At 43.8% G+C, this 27,123-nt stretch overlaps 1 protein-coding gene across 4 annotated transcripts in view; it reads left to right on the plus strand.

The window, feature by feature from the left end:
• The window catches only part of LOC147667170 (ensconsin-like), a 652,025-nt gene that overhangs the window by 464,162 nt on the left and 160,740 nt on the right, over window positions 1-27,123 (plus strand). For all 4 annotated transcript variants that reach the window (XM_086948874.1, XM_086948875.1, XM_086948876.1 and 1 more), the window contains one exon: window positions 16,384-16,570. In XM_086948874.1, the coding sequence (XP_086805000.1) occupies window positions 16,384-16,570 (187 nt within the window). The remainder of the gene's footprint in view (window positions 1-16,383; window positions 16,571-27,123) is intronic.

Consider the following 27,123-nt stretch of genomic DNA (forward strand, 5'->3'; position numbering starts at 1 on the left):
CCAGAATCTCTCTATAAGGGCCAAATGACAGCATATTCCTTGTGTTGCTGCTACCACCACCACCACCACAGATTTGATGATTTTACTGAAGTCCCTTCAATGTAACGTCTCAATGGGACATCTCAATTTAACTGAAGAACAAAACAGTGGTTCAAGGGAATCTGGGAGGGAAGAGATATAGCTCACATCATTGGATGAAAATGACTGACTGTCAAAAATGTTGTCTACATCTTCCATTCAAGATACCTCTATTGTCAGTTGTTTTAAACTAGTCTAGATGAGAATATTGAGCAGGTTACTTAAATTCCAGGAGCTAACTATTTTGCAGGCATGTGTACCATAATTGAAAGGATTACTTGGGTCACCTTCACTAAGCATTATAGCATTACATTACTTCAGGAGTCCTGGTTTGGTACGTTTAATTTACCAACTACCAGCTAGGATGTCTATAATGTGGATTGCTTTATTCCTTAGTTGTGAAAACTAAATTGGAGCAAGAAGGAGCATAAATATCCAGGCCTTAGATCTAAGCAGGTATCTGCTAATTAATTTACATAATGATCAATTTGAAAAACATACAACGCATCATATAGTTTGACTAACACAGCAAAGGAGGCATTCTATCAATAATATTGGTTGGGTACTTTTTACTATGCAGAAAAGGCTCTGGAGACTCAAGGAACTGTTTACTGGAAGAAATTAAGGATTTACTAGCTGTACACTACATAAAGTTGACTCTCAAGGACACGTCTTGTAAGAATTGATAGTAAGGTATAGTTTAATCAACGCTAATACAATTGTATCGACAAATTATCCCCCTTAACCGTCTTTCACTGCTTAAGATTGCTCAAGAAGCATCATGGATTGTTTTTATTAGATACGATGGTAGAGTATATTATTATCCCTTACAAGTTAAGCTATTACAGTCTAATAACCTTATTGCTCAGTAGCAAAACTATGTCCATAAACATACTGTCATGATCCCCCACAGAGCACCTGTTACACTTGGAGGGATCAGATTAAGGTGGGAAAATAATGACCCATATATGTTACAGAGGTAAACGATACCTCTTTGAGAAACATTTGTTTAGAGAAAACAGCTAACTCTTATTTGCATTGTTACATAGCCATGATTATCACTCAGGAGTTGACAGCCCCATTTGGAAGACATCTACTAGGCCTTAACAACAATCCTCAAGGTTCAAGGAAGAGTTATCTTTAGGCAGTGTAGCATATAATGACACTTTTGTGCGAAAAGAGGAAGGCTCTGAAGGACAAAGTATGGGAGGATTTTGGAGCAGGCATGTACTCTTAAGGACCCTGTTGTCTTTTGGAAAGTAATCAAAGGGTCTTTCAGGCTGGCAGCTGTTGAACCTTGGAGGCATGTATTGCAACAGAGTGACTAGTTACCCATTTTTCTAACCTCTGGAGCTGAGTGTGCCAATGATACTTTAACTGTATCTTACAAGTTTGGTTTTCAAAACACTACTACCTTGGAAATAAGCCCTAGCCCAGACTCTGACCTCCTATATCTTTTAAAATCAAACACTGATCCGTAGAATGCTATCATTACTTGTAGCCTCAGTGCTGCGAACAGTGGCTGTATTCCTAGTTACTGTTCGCAACGTATCAGTATACACATCATCAAGAAAGGAGATAGAGGAGACTGTTAATGTTATGGTCCTGTTTAATTTATAGATGCTTCTAATCACAGAGTCCACAGCCTAAAATATTCCCCAGTCGCCAGACTGGTTCTGGAGATTTTTCATAGCAGTGCTGCTGTGTTCTGCTAGGTGGTGTCATGGGACTTCTTGTTGGCTCGACACACCGTCCTGGAGGTGACACCGCATATAAGCTTGACTCTAGCTCACCGACGTCAGTTCCATCCTTTCTGTTCCTTCCAAAATTGTCAGGTTTTCCAACGATTTCCAAACTTTTGATTCTGTGCTAGGCAAAGATCCCCACTGACAATGACAAGATTCGAGCCATGCTATGACTGCAGGAAGCAGATGTTAGTCATATATTCACATGAGGTGTGTGCTTGGTGCCCTGGCTCAGGACATAATTCTGTTGTGCAACAAGTGCGCTCTCAGGCACCCGAAAGGGATTTAAGACCAGGAGGGGAAGCTGCATGTTGCTGAGTGCCAGAAAACATTGTGGCCTTAACATAGATCCCCATTCCGGTCCAAGTCATGGACACTGTATCAGTCCCTGTCATGGGTCTGCAACCATTCCAGTTCCCACTTGAAATCCTCCAGTAGGTCCAAATAAATTCAGACTCATGCATAAAAGAGCAAATCGGGACTCAACCCAATCAGCCAGTTTGACTCCAAGGAGAAGGTGTGAGGGCATTAAGGTACACGTCACCCTCTGTCTAGGTCATGGATCACTGAACTGGCTCCTCAGCTGGTCCCAAAATGCCCAATTCCTTAGGCTGTCATCAACCCCATAGCAACTTTAAGAAGCAGTGATTCAAATATTCTGTGTGGTTGTCACGTCAACATTCCTTTGGGCGCCACGTATCTGCAAGGGCGTCCAGATAGATCAGTTTCAGATCTGTGCCGTGCTTTTGTTGGACCCCGAACCAACATCTACCGATATTATGCTACAAAATTACAAAAGCGTAATAGTTTGTAATGCAGCCGGAATCTAACCTTGCACCTCTAGTACGTTGCAGCTGTCATCAGAGTCTCTGTTATCTTTTAAGTCCTGCTTACCATATTTGGGTGCAGGCCACCTATGGATGTTGAAAGTGGATGTTGAAAGTGGGGATGGGTTGCTTTCCTCCCTTAATTACACTGATAATGACTTATACTTTTATTTAAAGAATGCCAGAGTGACACCTTTCCTGAGACAGAGCATGACTTGCCACATGTCCCAACAATGACATCATAGATCTTGAGGTACAGCTGTTCTCCATTGAAACAAAAACAAATGTTTGAAGAGAAGCTCTGCAGCTGTTGCCAGCAACGGCTTAACCCTTCATATAATGATATCCTCACAAATACTTTTAAAGCAACCCTGTCAAAACAACGAACTGGGAAGCACACCTAGATCAACCCCTTGCTGAAGAAGCCATCCGCCCACCCGACAGACCTCAAAAACTTCAGACCTATATTGCTCCTCCCCTTCCCAGCCAAGATCATCGAGAAGGACATCAACACCCACTCCGAAGTAACCCCAGCACCGAGACCGCACTCCTTGCTGTCACTGACAACATCTGCTCCCTCCTCGACCAGGGCAAAAGTGCAGCCCTCCTCCTACTTGACCTCTCGGCTGCCTTCAACATATTTGCCACCGCAACCTAATCATGAGACTCCACAACACTGGTGTTTGAGACCCTGTAATTGGATCTACTCATTCCTTACCAGCTGAACACAGTGAGTCAGACTGCCTCCGTTTCTCTCAGAGCCTACACAGATCAGCTGCGGAGTGCCTTAGGGCTCCGCCCTGAGCCTCACTCTCTTCCATGTCCAAAGGCCCTCGGGCCATTGTCAGAAACCACAGACTCAACATAGTCTCCTACGCCAGTGACACCAAGCTAATCCTCTCCCTCACCAATGAACCCACAGCCGCCTGAATCAACTTTCACAGCAGGACGCAGGCCGTTGCCACCTTGATGAAAGACAGCTGGCTCAGGTACAACTCGGAAAAGACTAAAGTACTCATCCTAGTACCCGCCTCCTCAGCCTGGGACAACTCCTGGTGGCCCGCTACAATGAACCGCCAGATCAAAGCCATTTCCTCATCCTGCTTCAACACGCTATGCTGGCTTTGAAAACATTCATATGGATCCCCAAGGAATCCAGAGAGATGGTCACCCATGCACTCATCACCAGTAGACTCGAACATGGCAACACACTTAACGGCGGCGTCACCCAGAAACAGCTCAGAAAACTTCAGAACGTACAAAACGCCACAGCCAGACTGGTCCTTGACATTCCCCGCCATAGTCACCTAACACCACACCTCCGACAACTCCATTTGCTCCCAGTCAACAAGAGAATCACCTTCAACCTCCTCACACATGTTTACAAAGCTCTCCGTGATGCAGAAGCAGCATATCTGAATCACCTACTCTCATTCCACACAACTTCTCTCTGCCCAACTTGCCCTGGCCACCGTCCCACAGATTCACAAGACCAGAACCGGATGAAGATCCTTCTCCTGCCTTGCCACCAAGACCTGGAACCCCATGACCCTCCACCTCAGCCAATCCAGTTGCTGATCCAATTCAGGAAGGATCTCAAGACCTGGCTCTGTGACTGAACCTCCACGCCCAAACAGATCAGCAGTGCCCCCCTTTGCACTTTGATACCCTCATGGGCGAATAGCCACACTTTGTAAACTTCTGTTTGATTTAAACCATGTTATTGCCAGCCTGTGAAAAGTCGGTTGCCAGGTATCATTGACTGGCACATAGTGACCCAGATTTTCCCACACTTTCCCAGAACCTATATGCCTGGTCCTGTACAATTGGATGGTGTCCTTGGACTTACAGGATGCATTTTTTCATATACCTGTCCTCTAGTCCCGTAGGTGTTACTTGTGGTTCAATGTCAGACAGGCGCATTTTCAGTTTGCCATGCTGTCCTTCGGCCTCACCAGCGTACTGTGGGTGTTCGTGGAAGTGATAGCATTGGTCGCTGCCCATCTTCAGAGTTTGGGGTTCCTATATTCCTTTACCCCTATGACTTGCGGCTGAACACTGACTTGCTACAGTCAGTCATGGACCACCCGAAGATGATGGCAGACCTTTTGAGATTGTCAGGTGTCACCATAAGCGAGCCGTAGTACCATCTAATTCCCTCTTAGAGGCATTCATTAATTGCGGCAGTATTGGATACAATGGAGTCCATGACTTTCCTTCACTGCAACAAGTCCAGGATATTCAGACTTTCTACTGGATCGAAGTAAAAGTGGCTTTGAGGCTTCTTGGCCTACCTTTTAGCTTCATGCATACTCCGTGTCAACTATGCCAGCTGGACAGTGATCATTAGAGTGGAACTTGAAGTCCCAAAGAGCTGAGCATCAGGTCCACCTTTCAGACAGCATCCAGATCTCTGAGGGGACAGATTAAGGTCTGCAGTGGTGGTTGACCAACCTCCGTTTGTCCTACAGCAAGCTACACTGTCTACCCATCCGAGTTAACAATGGTGAGGAATGCATCACTGCTAATTTGGGGATGGGGAGAGGTCATCAGGGGGAGGTGGAGATCAGATGGCTCTGGCATCCAGTGGAGGACCGGCTACACATTAATTTAGTGGAGTGGTTGGCCAATAGTCTGGCATTGAAGGCCTTTTTGCCATCCATTAAGGGGATGCTCTTGCGGGTTAGCACAGAAACCACCACTGCCATCTGGTACTCAACAAGCTTGGCGGAGTTGGGTCTTGAGTCGTGTGCCAGAAGACATTTGTACCTCTGAAGGTGCCTTGAGTTCCAGGCCATCTTTCGGGTCGCCGAGGACCCTGAATACCAGAGTGATTAACTGGGCAGACAGTGTCTGATAGATCTCTAATAGTGCCTACATCCCAAGATGGAGCACAGAGTCTTCCACCAGTGGGTAGAATCTGGGCTAGATCTTTTCGCCACCTTAGAAACAACACAGTGTTAGCAATGTTGAGTGTTGGAGTTTCTACTCATTAGAAGATGCATTCTGGTGAGAATGGAACAAGGAACTCATGCACACCTTCCTGTTCTTGCCTCTCTTGCTCCAAGTACTGAAGATCAGCAACAACGGAGACCAAGTCATCCAGAAGGACCCAGATTGAGCCAGCAGAATGTGGTATCAGAACCCCAGGCCATAAGCATCTGTCCTGTAATCCGGCTGCCACTTTAGGAGGACTTCATGGCTCTGCAGCAGGGTAGGTTCTTCTGCACCACTTACACCTCAGCGTCGAGATCGAGCGGCAGAAATTGACTGCATTCGATTTGTTGACTGAGATGCTGGCTGTCATCCTTGCCGCTAGGCACCCTTCCACTAAATCCATTCATGCTTGGCACTGGGACAAATTTGTGATCTGGTGCTTTGCCAGAATACAGACTCCTTACAGGCAAAGCTGTTGAATGTCCTTTTATTTGTTTTGCCTTTAACTCAGCAAGACCTTGCAGTGGACAGTGTAAAATGGTATTTGCCAGGCCTTTCTACATATGTATACCAACAGTACCTTTTCAAACCACCTGTGGTGATGAGGTTTATCAAATGTTTGTCACACAATTTTTCCAAATCCATTTGTGATGCCATAGTGGGACGCTAACTTGGTCTTGACATTTGTCAGGTGCACGCCCTTCAAGGTGATGCATAGTTGCTTGCTGCGCTTGACCCTAAAGACCGGCTTACTCATCCAGAAGCTTGTTTCATGAATGAATTACAGGCATTCAGTGCAGCCAACCTGAATCACTTTTCCTAGACTAATTGGTGCTGAGGGATCAGGTGGCCTGCTTTCCTAAAGTTGTGACTCCCTTCCAATCCATTACTCTCCCAGCTTTATTTATTCCCCTTCACTCCTCGAAAGAGGATTAGAAGCTCTACCGGTTGGACCCAAGAGGGGTTTGAACTATTGTATTGACTATATCAAGTCTCATCAAATGGACAGTCAGCTTTTTGAGGAGTTCTCAGAAGCCAAGAAAAAGAAGGCTGTGCAGAAGAGGACCTTGTCAAGTTAGATGGACCTCTGTATTTAGATCTACTACGCATTGGTGAAGAAGCAGCCCCTGGACGTCAGAGAGCTCATAATACCAGGGCTAAGGCTGCTAGAACTGTGTTGTTGCAACTGGTGCTTTTCCTGCATATCGACCAGGCTGCTACATGGACGTCTGTGCATATGTTCATTATGCACTGCTACCTTGACAGTCCCTGGTCTGTCGGGATAACATTTTGCCTGCTCAGTACTGCAAGGTGGTAGGCCTCCCTGTCCACCCAGTACTTTCTCATCTCCCTCTCCTGGCTAGTGAAGATCGGACTGACTTGATGCCTTAGTTAAGAATTGTCTCAATAGTTCACTCGTTTTTGGTTTGTCAGGTTTGTAACCCTCTCAATGCAGTTGGTGCATATCAGGACATGTTTATGTTTCTGCTGGCTCTGCTGCTCTCTCAGCAGATGCATACAGGCGACTCTTTTCGATCTGTGACCCATGCGGAAAGGCATGAATCTGGTAGTGGAAGCAAAGATGCTGGTCTTGGCCATTTCATGGCATGTCGGACAGACTCTAGGTGTCTTCTGGCAATGGTACTGATGCTGCTTATTAAATACAAATTTCTCACCCAACCAGGACCAAAGATCCTACTTCATTCAAGATTTTTGTCATGACAGAAAAGCAGGAGTTCTATGGGAGTCCATGGACACCCTAGAGCTGAAACTCTGTGCTTGTGCATTGAGATCCCTGGGCTAAGACGGTGATGTAGGTAAAAGAGGACACTCTCCATCTTGGTCTGGATTCTGTAAATTTGCTGCTTTATACCGCATCCAAGAAGCTGGCCTCACAGCGTCAACGTGGCTTGCAGGGGCTAGGTGCATACCCACCTGGCATCTCTGGCACGGGATCTTGCCTCTGAGTTGACAAACCTAAGAGTAGGCTGCAATCTTGTGAGTAGACCCAGCCAGCTGATAGTTTCACAGAGAATGAACAGAAATTATTAATCAAATCTGCGGGCGAGTAGCTCTTTCCCCGGTGCTTTACTAGGCTTATTGAAGAATATTTCGAAGATGCCATTGTATTGAGACACTTCGAAATTGTTTCATCCCAGTTATTTTATTTGTAACATTTGTAACTTTGTTGATCATTAATATTTTCTTGATAAATGTTTTACTTTTCTCAAATTGATTTATCTGATACATTTTGAAACTTCAGTCGTTTTTAATAACAATTGATATGCTTATTGCTGGTTGTCAATTTCATTAATCTTCTCTAGTTGCAAGCACATGTTCCATGACGAACCACTGTTGCTTCATAAGGACACTTTACTTATTCCACCGGTAATATTAGAATTATTCCTTATAGTGCACCTTTTCGCATCATATTGTTTTTAAGTCACTTTTACTGCTTCTTATATCAATTTCATTAAAGACTACAGAGTATTTCCTCTAATTTCTGGAATAAACAGTGTGATAGTCCCTGCTCCTTTGTAGATTTATATGTTGAATTATCAATATTAGTAAAGTGCTACACATATATTTTAAGTGTTGTAACAAGAACAGCACTGCACAGGTCTCCTCTATAAGTGTACCCATTTTGAGTTCATGTTTGGAAGATGGCCTAATGGAGGAACTCGCTGTTAATGTTGTTAAATGCAGGCAGAGTATGCAGACACAGGCACAAGCATTATAGAATAAACCCTTAAAATCTTTGGTGTTCATGGATATGAGACTGAAGTAAGAACAGTGGGTGATATGATTATAGTCTTATTTTCTTCTCCCCACCCTTTAGTTGATTTATACTTTAATAATTACAGACCCCTTGATTTACGGAAGTGGTACTATTTATTAATTTAATCCATAGACTATATGATCTATCAAATACTTGCTGAAAAGATAAGATAATTTAGCAAATGTATTGATTTGGATAAAAAAAATACAATATGTTTAACAGATAGCTATATACAAATAAAACAGTAGGCAGGATTATTAATATGGACCTGACAGCTAATTTGGTAGAAGGTGCACTGTTGAATTTACTTGAATACTCGCAATTAAAACTAAATCAATTCACTGTTTCTCAGTTTCTGCATGCTTCATTGCAGTAGAAACAACTAAACTATCGTTTTTAAGTGCTTGAGAGTTAGGGTGTTGTGCATTGCTGAATATAAAAGCTTCACGGGGATAGGCCCAGTAGTAATCAATGGTGTTAAGAAGTACCAGTAGAGTCATCCCCAATCATCTATTTCAAATGTCTACTCGCAAATCAAAATCTTTGATGAATCAAAGACCATCAGAGGGCCATAATTTGGATGCTACAAGTGCGCACTCGAAAAGAGAAATAGACATTATAACGTTATAGGATTGGAGAGAACTTGAATAGAGATACCTCAATACATCTGGTATTTAAAACATTTTTTAAGTTCAAGAAATTATAAACTCTAAATGTTCTGTGGTGCAGAGTTATCAATACTGAAACTAAATCTAGCTTGACTGATCTTATGGAATTCCACAGGATGGTGATGTAAGCAGGCTTAATAATTGTAATACATAAAAAACAGGCCTTGGAAAAGATTATGACGAATGCGCACAATATAATATTCCTGCTGTATCATTCAGTTGCATCCGAACTAGGCATATATATTTATACTGTTGACGTAGGAAGCTTGATTGTGAGCAGTTCAATTACTGGTACCAGTTCTATAATGTACAGTGACGTAATATTGGTAAATATATCACCCAACACTCCAGAAGAATAAAATAGTGAGGTTTATTCCATAAGCTAATTAAAGAGGCCTCTTTTGTGGAATTTGTTTATTGGTGGCTTAAGGGCTGTTATATTCAAAGCCATTAAATCTATTTGGGGGAATACATTCAGGCTTCTTTAACTGGAGCAGGCTGAACAAAGGAGTCTCTCTCTCGTTATCAGCACTCATTCAAGCAGGAGCATTTAATTTGACATCAAATTATTGGTTCACTTCTCCAGTACTTAACTAAGTCAGCCTCCAGTACCTGATTACACTTGGACTCTATCAAATCGCTGTAGTTAAATAAGGATTCATTTGTTCTTTTTTGTATGTTTTATTTTAATCCGGGCTAAATTACCAAACCCTCTTTTTTCCTCTGTTTATGCCCATCTTAATTGTTAAAAATATTTTCCTGCTCTGCATTCCTTGTCTGACCTCAAATAAGCAGTTCTAATAAACCTCCTTCTCAGATTGACTGGGATCATAAAAGTAAATTCTGAGGAAGATCAGGGATGGACAGCAAGCGACTCATTCAGTGAGACACTAATTGAAACGTAAGCATGTCTTCTCTGGAGTTTTTGCTGGCCACACTGGACACAGGAATACTGGTTAGAAAAGTCATACTTCAGAAAGGTCTTGAGTAAAGACAAATTCCAAGCATGCCCCCTAATTCGGCTTCCAAAAACTGGTTTGGCAAGTCATGAACGTACAACTTATTTCTTCTGAATTGATTCACACTGTAGAAGACCATGTTCTTTGGTAATTTTCTACAGAAAGTCATTGCTGTTTGGATGCTTTAACTTCTTTTTGAAGCAAAGTGTTTTCTCCTAATCACACTTGCACGTTCATTTGTTTTTTGTTCACAAAGTAATGACATACACACAGACAGGATGTTTTTAAAGATACAACAAAAATACTTGTCCCTTGGCAAAAGTTTCTTATAAGCCAGTGTTGCCCAAACTGTGGGTTGTGTGCCAATTTTTGGTGGGCTGTGAAAGTTCAAGCAATAAATAAAGATGCCTTTAAAATCTGTATTTATCTTGTCACATTTGCTGCGCTTCAAAGACAGAGGTCAACTCTCAGGCTATGTCTTATGAGAAATTGCTCCTCATATTTTTTTTAACATGGAGATTAGTGTATACAAACTCCTCTCGCCTTGTGGTTGGAGAAAGTAAAGTCAATTATGTGTCAGTCTTGATGGGGTACACAGTGTGTGAAATGAAAGGCTAAAGGATAAAATAAATTCACACAAAAAGTTAATGAATTTATCTCTACACAGCACTTAGACCTAGTGTTCGTGACAGATACATGGGCATATGACTCATCAGCCCCTGAGATCACGGCAGCAACACCTGATGGTTATAATGTGTTTCGTCTTGACAGACCCAACAAAAGGGGGAGCGACTGGCAATATTATATCAAAAACATTTGCAAGTAGCCTTTAGCCCAGTCACTGGAGGCAGTGATATTCAAAATTGAAGTCACAAAGACCCAATCATTCAATGGGTTGCTTATCTATCACCCTCCTGGACCAAGAGCAACATTTGTGCGAAAAATTAGCCAGTTATTGGAAGTTCTCCTTTTGAAAACTGACTTCACGGTCATTGGGGATTTTAATTTTTATTTGGAAAACCGTTCTGACACAGAAACTGAATATCTTTTAGATACTCTGACAGGTCTTGGCTTAGCCCAAATAGTGTTGGGACCACACACACATCTTACGGGCCACCTGCTAGATGGGATTTCCACCAACAACCCTAACATTAAATGTATCCACTCCGTGGCATTAACCTGGACAGTAAGAACAAGCGATAACCCCAGTTGGGGAAGTGTCTCCCAATCGCACTCAGATGTAATCGAATTTCCCATAATTTCATCCTGCGTGTTACACGTTGGACGAAATCGCCGGAAACTCGATTACTTCGTTTTCGACAGTCAAGGTCTTAATTTATTCTGAACTGTCCCACGGAACTGAAATACTGAAATTATTGAAGACCTCAATAAGTCCCTTGACAAAGGGTAATGCCCGAAATGCATTGGGCACAAATTCATGTATTGGTCAATGTTACTGAGGAAAGTGAAATACAATGAATCAAAGAATAGAACAATGGAAAAGAATATATAAATCTAAATTGATACTTGTATAGCGCACTACTCACCCGCAAGGGTCTCAAGGCGCTTGTACGAATACCGCTGTGGAACCCACCCTGGCTTTCCCTGTGAGGCGTCCACTCCTGGGCACCCCCAAGGTGGAGGCCAGGCATCCTTAGGGTTGTGGGGGCCGTTGTGGAGATTAAGCAAGCTATTGCCCAGAGTTGCAGACTGGGACTCCATGACTGGAATAGGCACCGAGGCGAGAATTATCAGGTCTGTGGAATTTTTGAGCCCAAGACCCGCTGAGGCGGGGAATTGAACCCTGGTCCCGGGCTAGACCTCTGCATCGGGGTCTGCCGCTCTAACCATTGAGCCACACTTCTCCACGATGAAGAACTCATTCATAAAAGTTCTAACGGTGGAAGAGGTGTTGCCCAGCGGCCAGGCTACCTGACTCCGGACCACATAGTTCACGGTTCGATCCCCGTCTCCGGCAGCAGGTTAGCCGAGCACCATGTGACTCTGGGCAATAGCTTGTTTAATCTTCCCAACGGCCCCAAGCGCCGGGACACCTCTGTTGGAGGTGGCTGTGCGCTTTATAAATGCTGGCATTTACATTTGCATTTAACAAATAGTTCATGTGAATTTGTTAAACATCTTGCATTTGAGTGCGATTGAGAGATGCTTCCCCAACTGGGGGATAGCGCTTGTTCTTACAGTTATTTCATCCTCATACTCAGGAGGATTTACCCATTGGCACCAACGAAATTAATTAACCAATCTACCGTTTTACTACATAGTTCGAACTTTTACTAAGGAGTGCGACAGTCCAAGTTCCATTTGGATAATCTTGTTAACCTGGACAGATCACTATGGAGTGATGTTGAACTTAAAATCGCAAGGTAGCTTTCTTCCTATTGCACGTCAGCTGTACCGGGCTAACCGTGCGTGGCATAAAACCAAAGCTACCGACTTGGACTAACGACTATAACAAGCATTTTCTATTAATAACAATCTAGATCAGATGACAGAGGACTACTATAATTGGATCTGCTCGGCCCTTAGCGATATTGTTCCTATTAGGGGTATGAACAAGAACAAACTTAAAGATGTTTCAACCCTGGTTCAATGAATCATCAAACAGGAATGCCATAGACAAGAACGCAATTGGCGTTCAGAATATAAGAGAGAGGAAAGGGAAAGGTATAAAATCTGCCTAGGCAGCTATAAAAAATAAATTTTTGCTGCCAAATCTAAATATTATACAGTATAAATAAAAACAGCTACCGACGTAACCAAAACACTTTTCCAAACTCTAAAAAATTGACTTCCCTAATGGTAACCAATATAGCAGTCAATAATCAAGTTTTCTCTGATTCCCTAGCCTGTTCTTTCCAGGAAAAAGTTTTGAATATCAATAAAAATTTCACCAGTCGCTGCTCTTCAAATACATCTACAAAATTAAGCACTACGTCGGTTAGCTTTGGACACTTTATGACCCTTTCAGTGGCACAGATTGCTGAACTTATACCGAAGATTAAATCAGGATCTCCCCACGACCCATGCACCCCGAGGATTGCTCACCTGGTCCCAGAAGTTATACCAAGCCATCTATTTGTTATTTTCTCCAACATGTTTAACACAGGGACTTTCCCCATCTCCTGGAAAGCAGCCTCAGTGCCTCCTCTCATAAAGAAGCTTAATCTCAACATTCTGAATCCAAATAACTTCGACCCATCGCCTTACTTGGCTAAATTAGCAGAAAAACTTATGAATCTCCAACTCTACTCCTTTATTGAGGATAATCATCTTCTGGATGATATGCAGTTCGGATTCAGAGAAAATCATAGTACTGAAACTGCTCTGATTACAGCCATGGAGGAAATCAGAACATCCCTCGACAGAGGGGGCAATGCAATCCTTATCCTACTGGATCTCTCAGCTGCATTTGATAGGGTAACCACAAGATACTGCCAGACCATATGCAGGATTTGGGGCATTGGGGAGTCAGCCCTAGCCCTACTAAAATCTTTTCTCTCGGGACAAGTGGTATCACTCAGAGAATTGAACTCATATCCATACTTCTCACCTTGCGGGGTCTCTCAGGGCTTCTCCCTATCCCCCACCCTGTTTAATCTGTATGTTACCATACGAAGCCAGAATCCAGTTTAATATGGCATGTATTACCCACAAAGCGCTCCACTACGAAACACCTAGGTATTTAGCCCAGAAAATCGATATATCAGGGGGAAGCAGACCAGCTAGCAGTGCCAAGGAGATGATACTGAAACCACCCATCTTTCGGAAGAAGAAAACGTATGACAGAGCGTTCTCCGGAGCAGCCCCCAGAATCTGGAACTCACTTCCTCCATTTATTAGGAAAATTCCATACACAGCGACATTCAAGAGGGAAGTGAAGATCTTCTTAATGAACAAATTCCTCTCTTAAACAAGACTTTCTTCTGTACCACTCTGGGTCCTTTATGTAGAACTTAATGGAAATACAAATCTGGACCATCTGGAGAGGATAAGGGGTGCACCTCTGTACATTAATCAGATCCTAAATGTGTTTGTTGAAACTGCTAAGAAAGTCATACATCGGAATCTAACTTATTTTAACAATACTATACATTTTGCTTTCTAACTGTAACACATGTAACTGTGAAGCGCTCTGATACCCTTGAGTCATGTTCGCGCTATACAAAACTCTATAAATAAAATAAATAAATGCTTGCCTCCTTGATTAAATCCTTTGGCTTGTCTCTGGCGTCATATGCTGATGACACACAAATAATAGTTTGACTTGGGAAAAGTGAAAATGACTCTGGTAGCACTGTTAATGAATGCATGGGTGCAGTCAGTAAATGGATGGATAGCAATTGCTTGAAGCTTAACTCTACAAAAACAGAGGTCATCCAGTTCGTCAATACTCCATCCATCTGGTCCTTTAACTGTTGGCCATCGGATTTAGGCCTGGGACCAATGCTAATTTCCAAAGCAAAGAATTTGGGGATTCTGATGGACAGGGAGCTAAACTACAAAGACCAAGCCTACAAGATAATTTCTTCCTCCTTCCACTGGCTTAGAATTATCAAAAAAAGCAGTGACCTTTGCCTTACTTCTATCGTGACTGGATTACTGTAATGGTATTTATGTTGGACTCCCCAAAGGTCCACTTAAGAAACTGCAGACCATTCAAAATGCGGCCGCACGAGTCATTAAAAAATGTCCTAAATCGCAATCGGCTAAGTCAGCCATTAGACAATTGCATCAACTCCAGGTTAGCCATTGTATCACCTTTAAGGCACACTGCCTAGCCTATAAAACACTTTAGGGAAAGTCCCAGCCTATTTTAAGAAAAACCTTGAGTTATTATTATTATTATTATTAAAAGGCTCTTCTATAGCGCATGGCCACTCGGGAGCATCCCAGCGCTTAAGTGGTATATATCAGGAAGAACTTTGCATTCCAGTACAGCTAAACTCATAAAGGTTGCTTCCTTCAAACTTGCCACATGGGGGTAATGAGCTTTTACAGATTCACAGCTCTTCATTAGAACCATTTGCCACCTGAACTGAAACAGCATCTTCACTCCCTGTCTTTAGAAGGCAGCTCAAAACCTGGCTTTTTAATCAGTGACATTTTACAACACTATTCACAACACAGTCAACTCCTCTCTGCTCCGTAAAGCGCCAAGACGCCCCCAGGCATTTGTGCGCTTCAAAAGTTACATCATTCATTCATAAATAGCCAGTAAAAAGAACTGTACACATTCAGCACTTAGAAAAAGCACATTTTTGGTAATTTTGAAGTGTGATGGAAAAAAGATTTTTAAAAGATCAAAACAAAAACACTTTGCTCCGTGATACGCAAATGAAAAATATTCACTGAAACCCGATTTCCACACATTATCATTTGTGTGAAATATAGTTTTGTCAGTAAAACTGTATGTCTGTGCCAATTTAGAGGCCTTTTCAGTGGAAAATGTGTTGTCTGTAAATGACAGTGCGCTGCCATACGGTTCATTAGTTAGATTAAAAAAAAGGAAATTGCCCACCTCATGTCCATTAAAGTTAGGTGGGTCGCGAAAGTTTGTGGTTCTAAAAAGTGGGTTGTGCTTCCTTAAAGTTTGGGAAGCACTGTTTTAAGCAATATTTTGCTGTGAATGCCTTGTACAACTCAAATGCAATCTGTTGGCTCCTTTTCATTAGATTCTTCTTTGAGTTTACAGTTTAACTCTGCTAATGCATTCTGTTCAATAAATGGGTTCAAATCCCAGCTTCCCTATAATTTTTTTTATATATTCTCTTAAAATACTGATTGTACAATTGAGCCTGGCAAAACTTTCATAAATACAGCGTATACTAGATAACAAGAGCCTTAGTCAATCATAGCGTTATACAATTATGCCCGACTGAACTGTCACTAAATCTTTTGTGTTATCCAGTATGAAAGTATTGTCTATTCCTTCTATACGCCCATAAGTTTGCTAGCTCTGTCTTTCTGTAGCATATCTGCTTACTCTTATTAAATCAATCAACTACACAACTCCGTCTCCTGCCCCTCCCTATTAAAATGGCAAATTTGTTTGCTTTGTTAGTTATTTTTCCATCACTGGTTGCATTAATGCTTCTTCATATACTCTCATTATCCTTCCTTATGCAATGGTCTGCAAGTGCTAAAGGGAATCTAATGCATTAACTCTGTAGCTTTTACTGTGTAATTTTCCTATTTACAAACTCATTCAGTGGGTCTCAATTCAGAGTCTTGTTGGGTATGTGAAAAGGGAATAAACCAGGAGGAAAAGCACATTCAATGGTTTTTAATTCGGAAGCACCTCAAAATCAAGAGTTTTATTAATGACTGGCCAAAATGTGTTTTATTCATTTCCTTAATTTGGTGTTTTAGAAAGTGCTCCTACTTTGCCTTCACCAGTACCATCTGCTTTGCTGCCTTCCCCCACTTCTAATAAGATGTCTGCTGGAACCAACAACCCAGAAGAAGCAACAAGAATTCTTACAGAGAAGAGGCGCCTTGCTCGAGAGCAAAGAGAGCGGGACGAGCAGGAAAGGAGGGAAAGGGAAGAAGTAGAAAGGTAAAACTTGAGTTTTATTCTTTCATCTGAATACTGTTTAATATGCGTTTTCAATTGAAACTTGAAGCTGGCTCGTACAGTGTATTACTTATTTATTAAGCCTTTGTAGTGCACACATGCTGTTCAAATGCAAATATTTGATAGGCCAGCCATGAGCAGCGAAGGTAGCAATGGAGAGGAGGAATGAAGTTGTGTAGCAGAGCTTGGAGTACATATTTACCGGGAGAGGGGAAACTAGCAAATAAACCAGAGAAAGTTGTGACATACATTCTAACTCTTTTAAGCACTTTGGAGAGGTTCTTCTACATAAATGGTTCAAAAGGAAAGGCATAACATTAAAACTGTCTCTTTAAAGGAAGGGTGCTGGAACAGGGGCAACTCTCTTCCTTTACCACACCTACGTTCTAGCACCCATGCTGCACAGGACTAGCTCCAGTGGTGGTCATTAGAGCAGAGATGCTGCTCAGGTGGCTGAGCAAGTTCTCTGCAAGCAGCATTTAAAAAGAGTAATATGGCCTCGGGGACCAGAACTTACAGCTTGGAAACCAGATGTAAAAGGGCTCCAGAGTGCAACAGCTATACATATCAGCTCCCACCTTGTTTTAGTGTCACTTCAAAAAGGCAAATATCCGATTGCCTTTTTAAAGGACCCCCATAAGGCATGGTAGCTGGCAAATTGACAGAAAACTGCCTCTACGGAGAGAAGTCAGGAATTAACAGTGCTATTTTCAGCAACAAGGTTTTCCCAAAGCTGCTAAATAATTGCACACACAGGTTTTATTAAGCCAAACTTGGTGGAACAGCAGGAGCAATCATCACTGCCACAGAAGAGTGGAGCTCTGAACGTAAGTGTTCCTCTCTTAGTTAAAAAGAGAAGCATGGTTATTTCTGACTCCACAGACCACAGTGTGCAAAGATTGTCCAAGTACCCTTTATTATCAGACAGATTTGTGTAGCCCAGTGCAGCTACAAAAATAGAGCGTTTGAGCCATGTTGTGGATGCTGTTGAAGATGAAGAGCAGTGATAGCCTATGGGCCACAACTGGAAGAACAGGGTGGTACAAACATACATTAGTGAAGAAATCGATCTACTTAATCTCAACTGTTAATCTGCTGGAGAATCTAAGGAATAGGCCCATGGTTCTATTTAAGGAGGATCATGGAGATCTTGAATGTCTAGCTAGCTGTAGACATTTAGTAGCAAGTGCTTTTTGCTGATAACTTCCTCCATGAGATTACCCTCGCTAAAGCTCGGGGGATAAGAATGTAAACCAGAGGAAGTCCAAGGCTGCTGTTAAAATCTGCACATCAAGGCTGGGTTATGGTGAAATGTGCAAATGCCACAATTCATGTTAAGGTGCTTTGATGCAAATGCTTTTGTGGGAGGTCTGATATACAGAAAAAGAAAGACAAAGAGCAACAGAAGCCATTCAGAACATCAAGTAAATAGGTCCCCAGGTATTATCGAGCTTAGGAGAAAGACTTATGATGGTTAAATAAGCAGGTATCCAGCAAGGTCATCAAGTGAAAACCAACACTGAAGTGGCGTCTACATTATTTATGCTAACTTTGGACTTTCCGAATAGAATGTGGCTAACACTCTTTAGCTGTTTGGTGTATTGAAAAGTAATGAGGAGTGAAATATAAGGGACGTCATGGTTTATTTGTGCATGATGCTTTTCCTACAGTGAGGTAATGGGGTGGAATTGGGACAAATAGTACATCACTTGTCTTTGAAGTTTATAACAGATGGTTCTCATCTGGGAAAGTTTCTGGTGGTCTTGACAAACTGTTCTACACACAGAGTGTTTTTGTCTTTCATTTTGTTGTGAAGACATAAACCAACGATGTCCTACAAATCTTACATTGTGATATCTTGGTGACCGTAAGAGATTCTAAAATATATAGATAAGTTTAAAGATGTGTATACAGTAGCTTTCTCCATGTGCTGATACAGCTGAAGGTGTTAGAGGTGATCTCGGTTAATATGTGCCAGCCTGTATGTCAGGCAGAGACTTTGTAAAATAATGATTATTCTTGTGAAAAAGGGCATTCTAGTGGCAATAGAAATGCACCATAATATGGAGGTGACTATGATGGTGGGGTGACCCACTAATGTTGTGAACCGCACAACATAGCAAGGTGTATTCTTGTTGCAGATCAGTTAGTGAAGCAGGGGCGGCAAGTGTATGAGAAGAAGAAGAAAGTCACAAAAATCCACTATCATGGACTGAGGAGCTTTGTGGAAGAGCATTGTAACAGGAGCACTCAGTTTGTATATCTGGAGGGATCAGTACAGTTGCAGTAGTGTGTGGAGCTTGGTTTCATTTCAGAAGAGATGCATGGAAACATGCTTAAGATTTTCTTGGAATGTTAATTGTTTGGTACAGCCAAGGCAAATATTGAGTCCTTTGCAGTTATGCGGAGATTAAAGCTACTTAATTTTCCTGCAGGCGCTTCACCTGTGCTTGAAAGAAATGAGATGATGCAAGAGGCCTATGGCATCATATGGAATGGATTGTGTCTTGTGAGATGACTTATTTTAGGGGGGTATAATAACTCTTGAGGCATAGAAATTCGGTGATCAATCTCTCCTGATATGCAATAGACAGTTTATGTAGGTGTCTAATTGCTGAAGCTGGGTTGGGCCGATGTCTTTTATTTCAGATAACTTCTTGGGTCCCAGTATCGATGCTGCAATAGCCTTAAAGGCTCTTGAGCTGGATTTAGTAACATTTGCCTTGCAGTCACATTTGTTGCATTAGCTCCAAATAATAATACCAAAGGCCCTAAGAAGCAGGATTGATTTATTGGCAGTGCAGTGGTGCAGACTAGAAACATCAATTATGCATAACTTTGCTCTTTCAGTGTATTTTTATTTAACAGTTGTATATATTTCAATATTTAACATTTTGTTTTTAATATTTTTATTTTATATCAATGGCTGGGGGAATTAAACACTGCATCAATCTGTGTTCCACTTTTATTTCAAATAGAAATAACATGTATAGGATAAAGTATATCCTAAGAGCTGAAATTATATAAGGACTACAACATTAGAAAGATTGTTTATAATTTTTCAGATCACTCAGTGATGTTATTAATTGAAATGAGTCATGAAATATAAACTGAGCTCAGAAGGACCCTGAATTTAAAATTGTCAACTGAAACATTTGGGAATACACTAGGGAACGACATAAAAGGCTATTAGAGTTCCAATATGGGGACAGCAGATATCGTTTTTGTCTAGCAGGCTTTTAAGCCCTTCTTAAGGGAAGAAATGTATAGTCCAGTCCTTGGTGCAGCTTCAGAGAGTACAGAGAGGCCTAAAAGAACAGGCGCTTTGTTATATGTTCCAGCTCCTTCAGAATGGCCAAAGAGTCTGAGACAAGACTTTAAACTTTGAGTAAAAAGGAGGCTGACAGAAAGCCCAGGATCTGGATCCAAAATGAGACTCAATCCAATGTAAAGGGATCCTGTGAACGCCAGCCTGATGAGCAATCTCTCATGAGAAATTGTATCAAACTCGGGTGGTATTTTCTATTAAGTATTTCATTAACACTGAGAATCTTCCCTTCTTAATGGTGTCAATTGAAAAAAAACCTTTGTCTGGGTCAATTGGGAATACCCCTTGGCATCTTTGCAAATTCTTTGATTCACCCTAGATTTTGCAATACTTTTTTAGGAGTTTTAAGAATAATTGTGACATTCAGGCTTCAGAAAATATTTCTCTTTCCCTCTTTATTTGTCAGTGAGCATCAAGCCCTTCACACAGTGAAATAAAGATATGCATAAAATTGATGGCTTCAACTCCATAACCGGTTTTAGGAGACAAATACTCTTACTACACTGACTACGTGTGGCTCCTCTGCCCATGTAGAGATTGAATACACAGTATTGAAAGTGTACCGCGACTTCTTAAGGTTTGTGCTTAGTTTTAAAGAAGCAAATACAGAGGGTTTTTTGCATCAATAAAGAGACCCTCTACATGTTTAATCCAGTGTGTGCCCAGTGTGACTAATGGGGATCAATATCCTCTGGTATTGGGAGGGCTAAATTAAATACAGTTGGGATAAAGTTTGAAAAGAAGTGAATCTGAATATGGCTGGAAAACTATTTGAGCTAATTAAAGCACTCAAGTGCAAGCCAAATCATCAGGCACCCTGCTCGCTAAAGGCCTTGCTGACAATAAGCATTTTTTTGGAGACAGGAAAGAAAATTAAATGAAAAGAAAAACGGAACTCCCAATGACCTCATGATGCTGAAGTCCGTCCACACAGCACACAGACCTCTTGTCACATCAGCCAAAGCAAAGTACTATACGGACACCATCAATAAAGCCACCCAGAGAAGTAGAACACTTTTCAAGACCAGTATCTCATAAGCCCCTTGCAGAACCACCTATGCCTTAGTCCACAGAAAAGTGCAATGCCATCATCCTCTTCTTCAGTGAAACAGTGAAAAGTTTTTAGAAGATCCAACAGCATGTCAACAACATCAAGCCAGCTTCGTCTTGATTGCACCCACATCTTGCTGCAGAATCCTGCAGTGGTCAGCTTTCAAAGCCCCATCGCTTGCAGATCTTTCCGACATACTCAACTCCCATAAAGCCACTTCTTATGGAGATGAGGTCTTAGATTTGTCGTCATCAGAGCTGTCTCTGGGGTTGCTCTCTCACTCGTACCCACCATTATCAGTGCCTCCCTCACTCAAGGCATCTTCACAGAAACTCTCATGCATACACGCATACGTACATACATAGATGGTACCAAATACATTTGTGATTATTTCTAAGGTCTTGCTACTAAAACTGATGTTACAGAACATTATAATTAATATACCTCCAGTACATCAAGAAGATCCAGGTATCTTTAATGTGCTACTGTGAGAATATCTGCAAATATTGATATGCTACTAAAGTGTGGTTGATTTTTGCTTTCTCAGTCTCTTGCTTAACTAATTGGCTTATTAACCTTAAGTGATATGATCCTACAGGTCAGTTGGGATTAATCTCTGTAGACTAGAAGACCTGTTCTATAAAATCTCCATCAAAAAGTTATTTAAGAAGACTAGGTGGGTAAGGGGAGGTGGGGCAAGATGGCGATCGAACAAGTTTGCTACCTCAAGGTCTCCAACCTATAAAATGTAACAAACATGAAAACTTCCTAGAAAAGCTAATTCTAATCGAATGACTGTCTTCTCCATAACAAAAACCTTTGTAAGACTGAATTAGTTTTGTAACATGGACTCCTCCTAACTAGTTTAAAAATGGCTCAATAAACTTGCTCTACTAGCCTCCATACCATCTTAGGCAACCTATCCCACATCTCTAGGATTGACTATCAGTTCAAACCTCAATCTAAATATATATGCCAATGGACTAACAAAAACTGCTTCCTAACAACTGTACCCTCCAAGGAAGATAACATCTACTCTACCTCTGGTGGACTTCAGGACAGCAGTCCAAGCCTTGATGCTCTTCCAACTTGTTGTAGGAAACATTGGCCTTTCTGGCCTACCCAGAACCAATGTCTAGCCACTGAGGGCCGTCCTTTTGCACTTGGATTCCAGGACTAAATAATCATATCATCTTGCCCCTCATCCTGAAGCACCTCTTTCACCTTCGAAATAGTCTGCACAACACATAAGACCCACCACACCCCACTGGTAAGCTAGACTTCAATAAAAAGGAAAGATTGACTTGTAGCAAAATCCCCATCCTATGGAAGAGTCTGAAAAGAAAGGCAAAACTTTGAACGATCCTTCTCTTGCTTGCGTCCCAAGGTATCTAATCTGATCCCTAATACCATCAGGCTTAATCTTGATATACTATCTGTAAGGAATTACTATAAAGTTCATTTATTCAACTCCCAGCTGAGGAAATAGTACCCTCACTTCTACTTCATCCCTCCTAACACCCAATTCACTACCTTCGTTTTGCACACCTTCTACAGATTACCTTCCCCTCATACAACTCAAATGCAAATCTGTTACTATTGTGATACGGTTTTGCATTGTGGAATTTAATTGTACTTCATTTGCAATGCGCTCCTTTGCGTTATGCAATCTCCTGCACCCCCTTCCTTCCACCCTGATTCATTCTCCCCTTGCTCTTCTTCTATCGAGCAAGCAACTTGGCGCGTAACCCCTTTCGTACATCTGCTACTATTGCATGATCATTTGCCCCTTGTTGAATTTAATTGTTCTATGTTTGATATATGAAGATCTCTCCACTGCCCCTGTGGTTAGGTCTGGCACACTGTAAATACTATAAATAAATAGCCACTGACTGACATCTTCAGCAGAGGGCGTGCCAATCATGTCCTTTGACTCAGTCCTGCCCTCAAGCTACAGTAGCATCATGTGTAGCAGGCTGCAGATGGTCCATTGGGCTGCAGGGTTGCGTCTGTGAGTCATGATTCAAGAAAATGATCCAGATGCAGCCTGGTTCCCTCCTCCAGTGGTGAAATTCTAGGCTTTAGAGCTGGTAAGTGATGAATGGCGTTTGTGATTTGTGACAGCCAGGCTGTTTGCTTTGGACAAGGTCCGAGAGAAGTGTATGCTATAGGGCTACTTGGGCTGATACTAGGTGTAGCTTGTTCTGTGTCAGGGAGTGAGACTCCTGTGATCTGGTGGCTGAGGGAAAAACCCTTGTGCTGAAAGATGTGGTGTCTTCTGGTGGCACCGGGGTGGATGGGCAGTTTACTCACTGGTTACTGGGACCACGTGTGGAGGAGACAGCCATATTTAGCCTATGTAGAGGGATTGGACACAAACTAGGGAGGGAGATGTATGTGTGGGTGAAACACTACCTATAACTGTTGCATTTCTTTTTTTTTTTTTTTTCACAACCAGTTTATTGATGAAGATGAGCATATGAAATATAGTGGCAGCCCACAATCAGGACTACACCACCAGACATTACGATACAATCCCAGCAGTTAATCAAGTGTCCAAGCAAAAAGATGATGCAATTGAGGATATCAGAAAACAGTTACCCCACCTTCACCTTATTCCGCTACCTACCTACCCAACTCCCCGATCCCACCCTGGAACCCACCCGAACCCCATGCATGTGCGTACCAACCGTAGTGATGTAAGATTATGACGTGGGTAGTGTGTGTGGATATGGGCTCTGCCAGCCAGTGCGGGGCTAAATGTCCTCTTCTTGCTCCACAGGAGGGTCCAGTGTCAGACCCCTATAGTCTGCCCACCTCTTCCAAATCTTAAAGTGTTTGCGGGGGCAACCTCGCGCCTCAAATATAGGTCTCTCCAGGCCCATACAGAAGTCCAGACCAGCCTTCCATGCAGTCAGGGGGGGGGGCCTCACATTCTTCCACGCTCGGGCCAGGTCCCTCTTAGCCACCACCAGCCCCAGTAGGAGCAGGTGCCGCTTATAAATATTGCCACCAACCCCCTCCAGGACGTGCAACAGACCCAGGCGGTGGGTACGGGGAAGGGTCCAGCCCAACACTTCAGACAGACAGCCCCATACACCCCTCCAGAAGCCAACCAGCCTGGAGCACGACCACATCGTATGAAGTAGCGTACCCACCTCGGTTCCACACCGCAGACATTCCGGGGATCCTATCAGGCCCGCCTTCCACAGACGCTCTTGGGTATAGTATGCTCTATGGAGAATCTTGAACTGGATGAGTCGGAATCGCATTGCGATAGCCGCCCCCCTCGGGGATTCCAAGGCCTCTCGCCAGTCGTCCTCGTCCAAGGGGCCGAGATCAGCTTCCCAAGTCGTCTTCAATGAGAGAAGCGTAGGGGAGCAGTGGGTGACCATGGTTTGATAAATGCGTGATACTTTCTTGTCCCCAAGATCTCCCATGAAGACCTTCGCCTCGATCGGGCTAAAGTCAGGGAGTGAGTCAAGGTTGGCAATGCTGGGCGTCAGCGCATGTCGGAACTGTAGGTATCGGAAAAATTGGGATTGGGGCATATCAAATTCGGCACTGAGGGTCTGAAAGGATTTGAGCGATGTACCAGACATCACTTGACCTAACTGCGAGATACCTATTGCATCCCAGCCATCGAAGCCTGACAATTTAGAGAGTTCAGGTAGCATGCCGTTCCGCCATAAAGGTGTTTCAGCGGTTAGGCGGCCCCACCAGCCCACGCGGTGCAAGGCCTGTCGCCATATAGCAAACACGAGTTTGGTAACCCTTGGCAGTGAGTTACGCAGTCGGGGTGAGTATAGGATAGTATGGAGCGAGTTATCGCCCATCAAAGCACGCTCTAGGGCATAGGCCGGGTCTCCACCGTCACAGTACCACCATTCGTTCAGAATAAGGAGGTGAGCGGCCTGGTAGTACGACTGCAGATCCGAGGTGGCCAGGCCCCCACAGTAGGTGGACAAAAAGCATGTGCGCAGTGCCACCCGGGCAGAGCCACCCGCCCAGAGGAAGCGGCCCAGCACTGAGTTAACCTGTTTAAACCACCGAGGTGGAATAGGATACGGATGGTATTGCAGCTGGTAGAGTAGGCGCGGGAGCGCAACCATCTTGAAAATAGCAGATCGGCCAAAGATTGTCAGGGGCATCCGAGACCAAGTTTTGACGTCCGTCTGAACTCGTTCCCAGACGGGCTGCAGGTTACGGTCCCAGGCAGTGTCAGCCGAGGCTGAGAGAAACACCCCAAGGTACTTTAGCCCAGTCGTGGCCATCCGCAACCCTGAAGCCCAGGGGTCCGTCACCGGGTCTCCCGATAGTACCCACAGGGTGGACTTGTGGAGATTGAGATACAAGCCCGAGGCCTCTCCGAACTGGTGCATGATCTCCAAGACACGCGGGCCCGAGCGTTGCAAATCAGTAAGGAAAAAGAGGACATCATCCGCGTAGAGCGCGATCTTGTCCGACAGGGTAGCATTCCATACAAAGCCCCGTATCTGTGCATCCTGGCGCACTCTTGCCGCCAAGGGCTCCATGGCCAGCGCAAAAAGATAGGGGGAGAGCGGGCAGCCCTGCCTGGTCCCTCGGCCTATGCGGAATGTCTCTGACACCGCCCCGGCGACCCGCACCGAGGCTGTAACATCAGTGTAGAGGAGCTTTATATAAGATAGGAAGACCGGGCCTAAGTTGAGCCAAGATAACAAGGTGAATAGGTATGACCAGCCAACCGAGTCGAAGGCCTTGTTGATATCGGCCAGCAACAATGCCGCCTGGTCCCCTAGGGCTCCAACAGCGTCGATCGCCGCCTGTGCACGCCTGATATTGTGTCGCGTCGCCCTTTGGGGCATAAAGCCTGCCTGGTCCGAATGGACTAAAGCAGTAATGTGCGGAGCCAGACGGTTCGCTAGAGCCTTGGCCAGTATCTTAGCCTCAATATTAATTAATGAGATGGGCCTGTATGAATCATGGCTATCTGGGGGCCTGCCAGGCTTCTGAAAGACCACTATTTCTGCATGGCGCCAGTCTGGTGGCAGCAGACCCCGGGTACGGGCCGCTTCCAGCGCTCGGCGGTAGTGCGATCCCAGCTGTACATGGAATTTTTTAAAAAACTCACATGGGTAGCCGTTCGGTCCGGGGGCTTTACCGGCATTGAGTTGCCCCAAGGCGTCTCCCAGTTCCTCCGCAGTGAGGGGTGCATCCAGGGCCTCCCTGGTCTCGTCCGACACCGGCACCGGTGGGAACTCCGCGAAGAAGCGGGCTAAGTCGCCCTCAGGCAATTGGTCACGTGGGGCATATTGGGCTGTAAAGTACGCGGCGAAGCTTGTCGCCAATTCGTTGGGGTCGGTTAGAACGTCTCCGTTGTCGTTCGTGAGACCCGGTAGTACGAGGGGCTGGAAATTGTGTTGGCACAATCTATGGAGCATGGAACACGACTTGTCCCCCCATTGATACACCCTACTTCTGGTGGCGAGCCACGCCTGCTTGGCCTCGTCTAGCAATAGGGACGCATATGATTGCTGTGCCTGCAGGAGAAGCCGCAGATCCACCCCATCACCACCGGTACTGTGTTCCTGCTCGAGGGTCGCTACGCGGGCAGCTGCCTCCGCAGTATGTTCTCTTCGCTGTCGACGGGCCGCTGAGCACCATGCAATATCAACTCCCCGTATGGTAGGTTTCATAGCTTCCCACACCACACCTACATCAGCACCCTCCACCAGGTTCTCCCGCCAATAATGGTCAATAGTTTCACGTAAGTGCTTAGTGTACGCCGGTTTCAGGAGATGCCACGAGGACATCCTCCATCTAAACGGCTGCCGTTTCTGAAGGAGATCTATTCTAACCGATACTGGGGAGTGGTCGGACAGGCCCCTTGGCAAGATGTCAGCACCCTTCACCCTATACAAGTATTCTCCAGGTAGAAACATATAATCCAACCGCGAGAACGAGCCATGTACTGCCGAGACATACGTATAATCACGGGTTACAGGGTGCATATGTCGCCAAGCATCCACCCAGCCTAGCCCCTCACTCATGGCACGCAATCTGGTGGGTGGAAGGGAGGGGGGAGTGGTGCTGGTCACCTCCTGACGTCTCCGGCGATCCACATTCACGTCCATCACGTCATTCCAATCACCCCCAATCACTGCCAGTGATCCA

This window comes from Lissotriton vulgaris, unplaced genomic scaffold (assembly GCF_964263255.1).
Source record: "Lissotriton vulgaris unplaced genomic scaffold, aLisVul1.2 SCAFFOLD_1069, whole genome shotgun sequence".
Lineage (NCBI taxonomy): Eukaryota > Metazoa > Chordata > Amphibia > Caudata > Salamandridae > Lissotriton > Lissotriton vulgaris.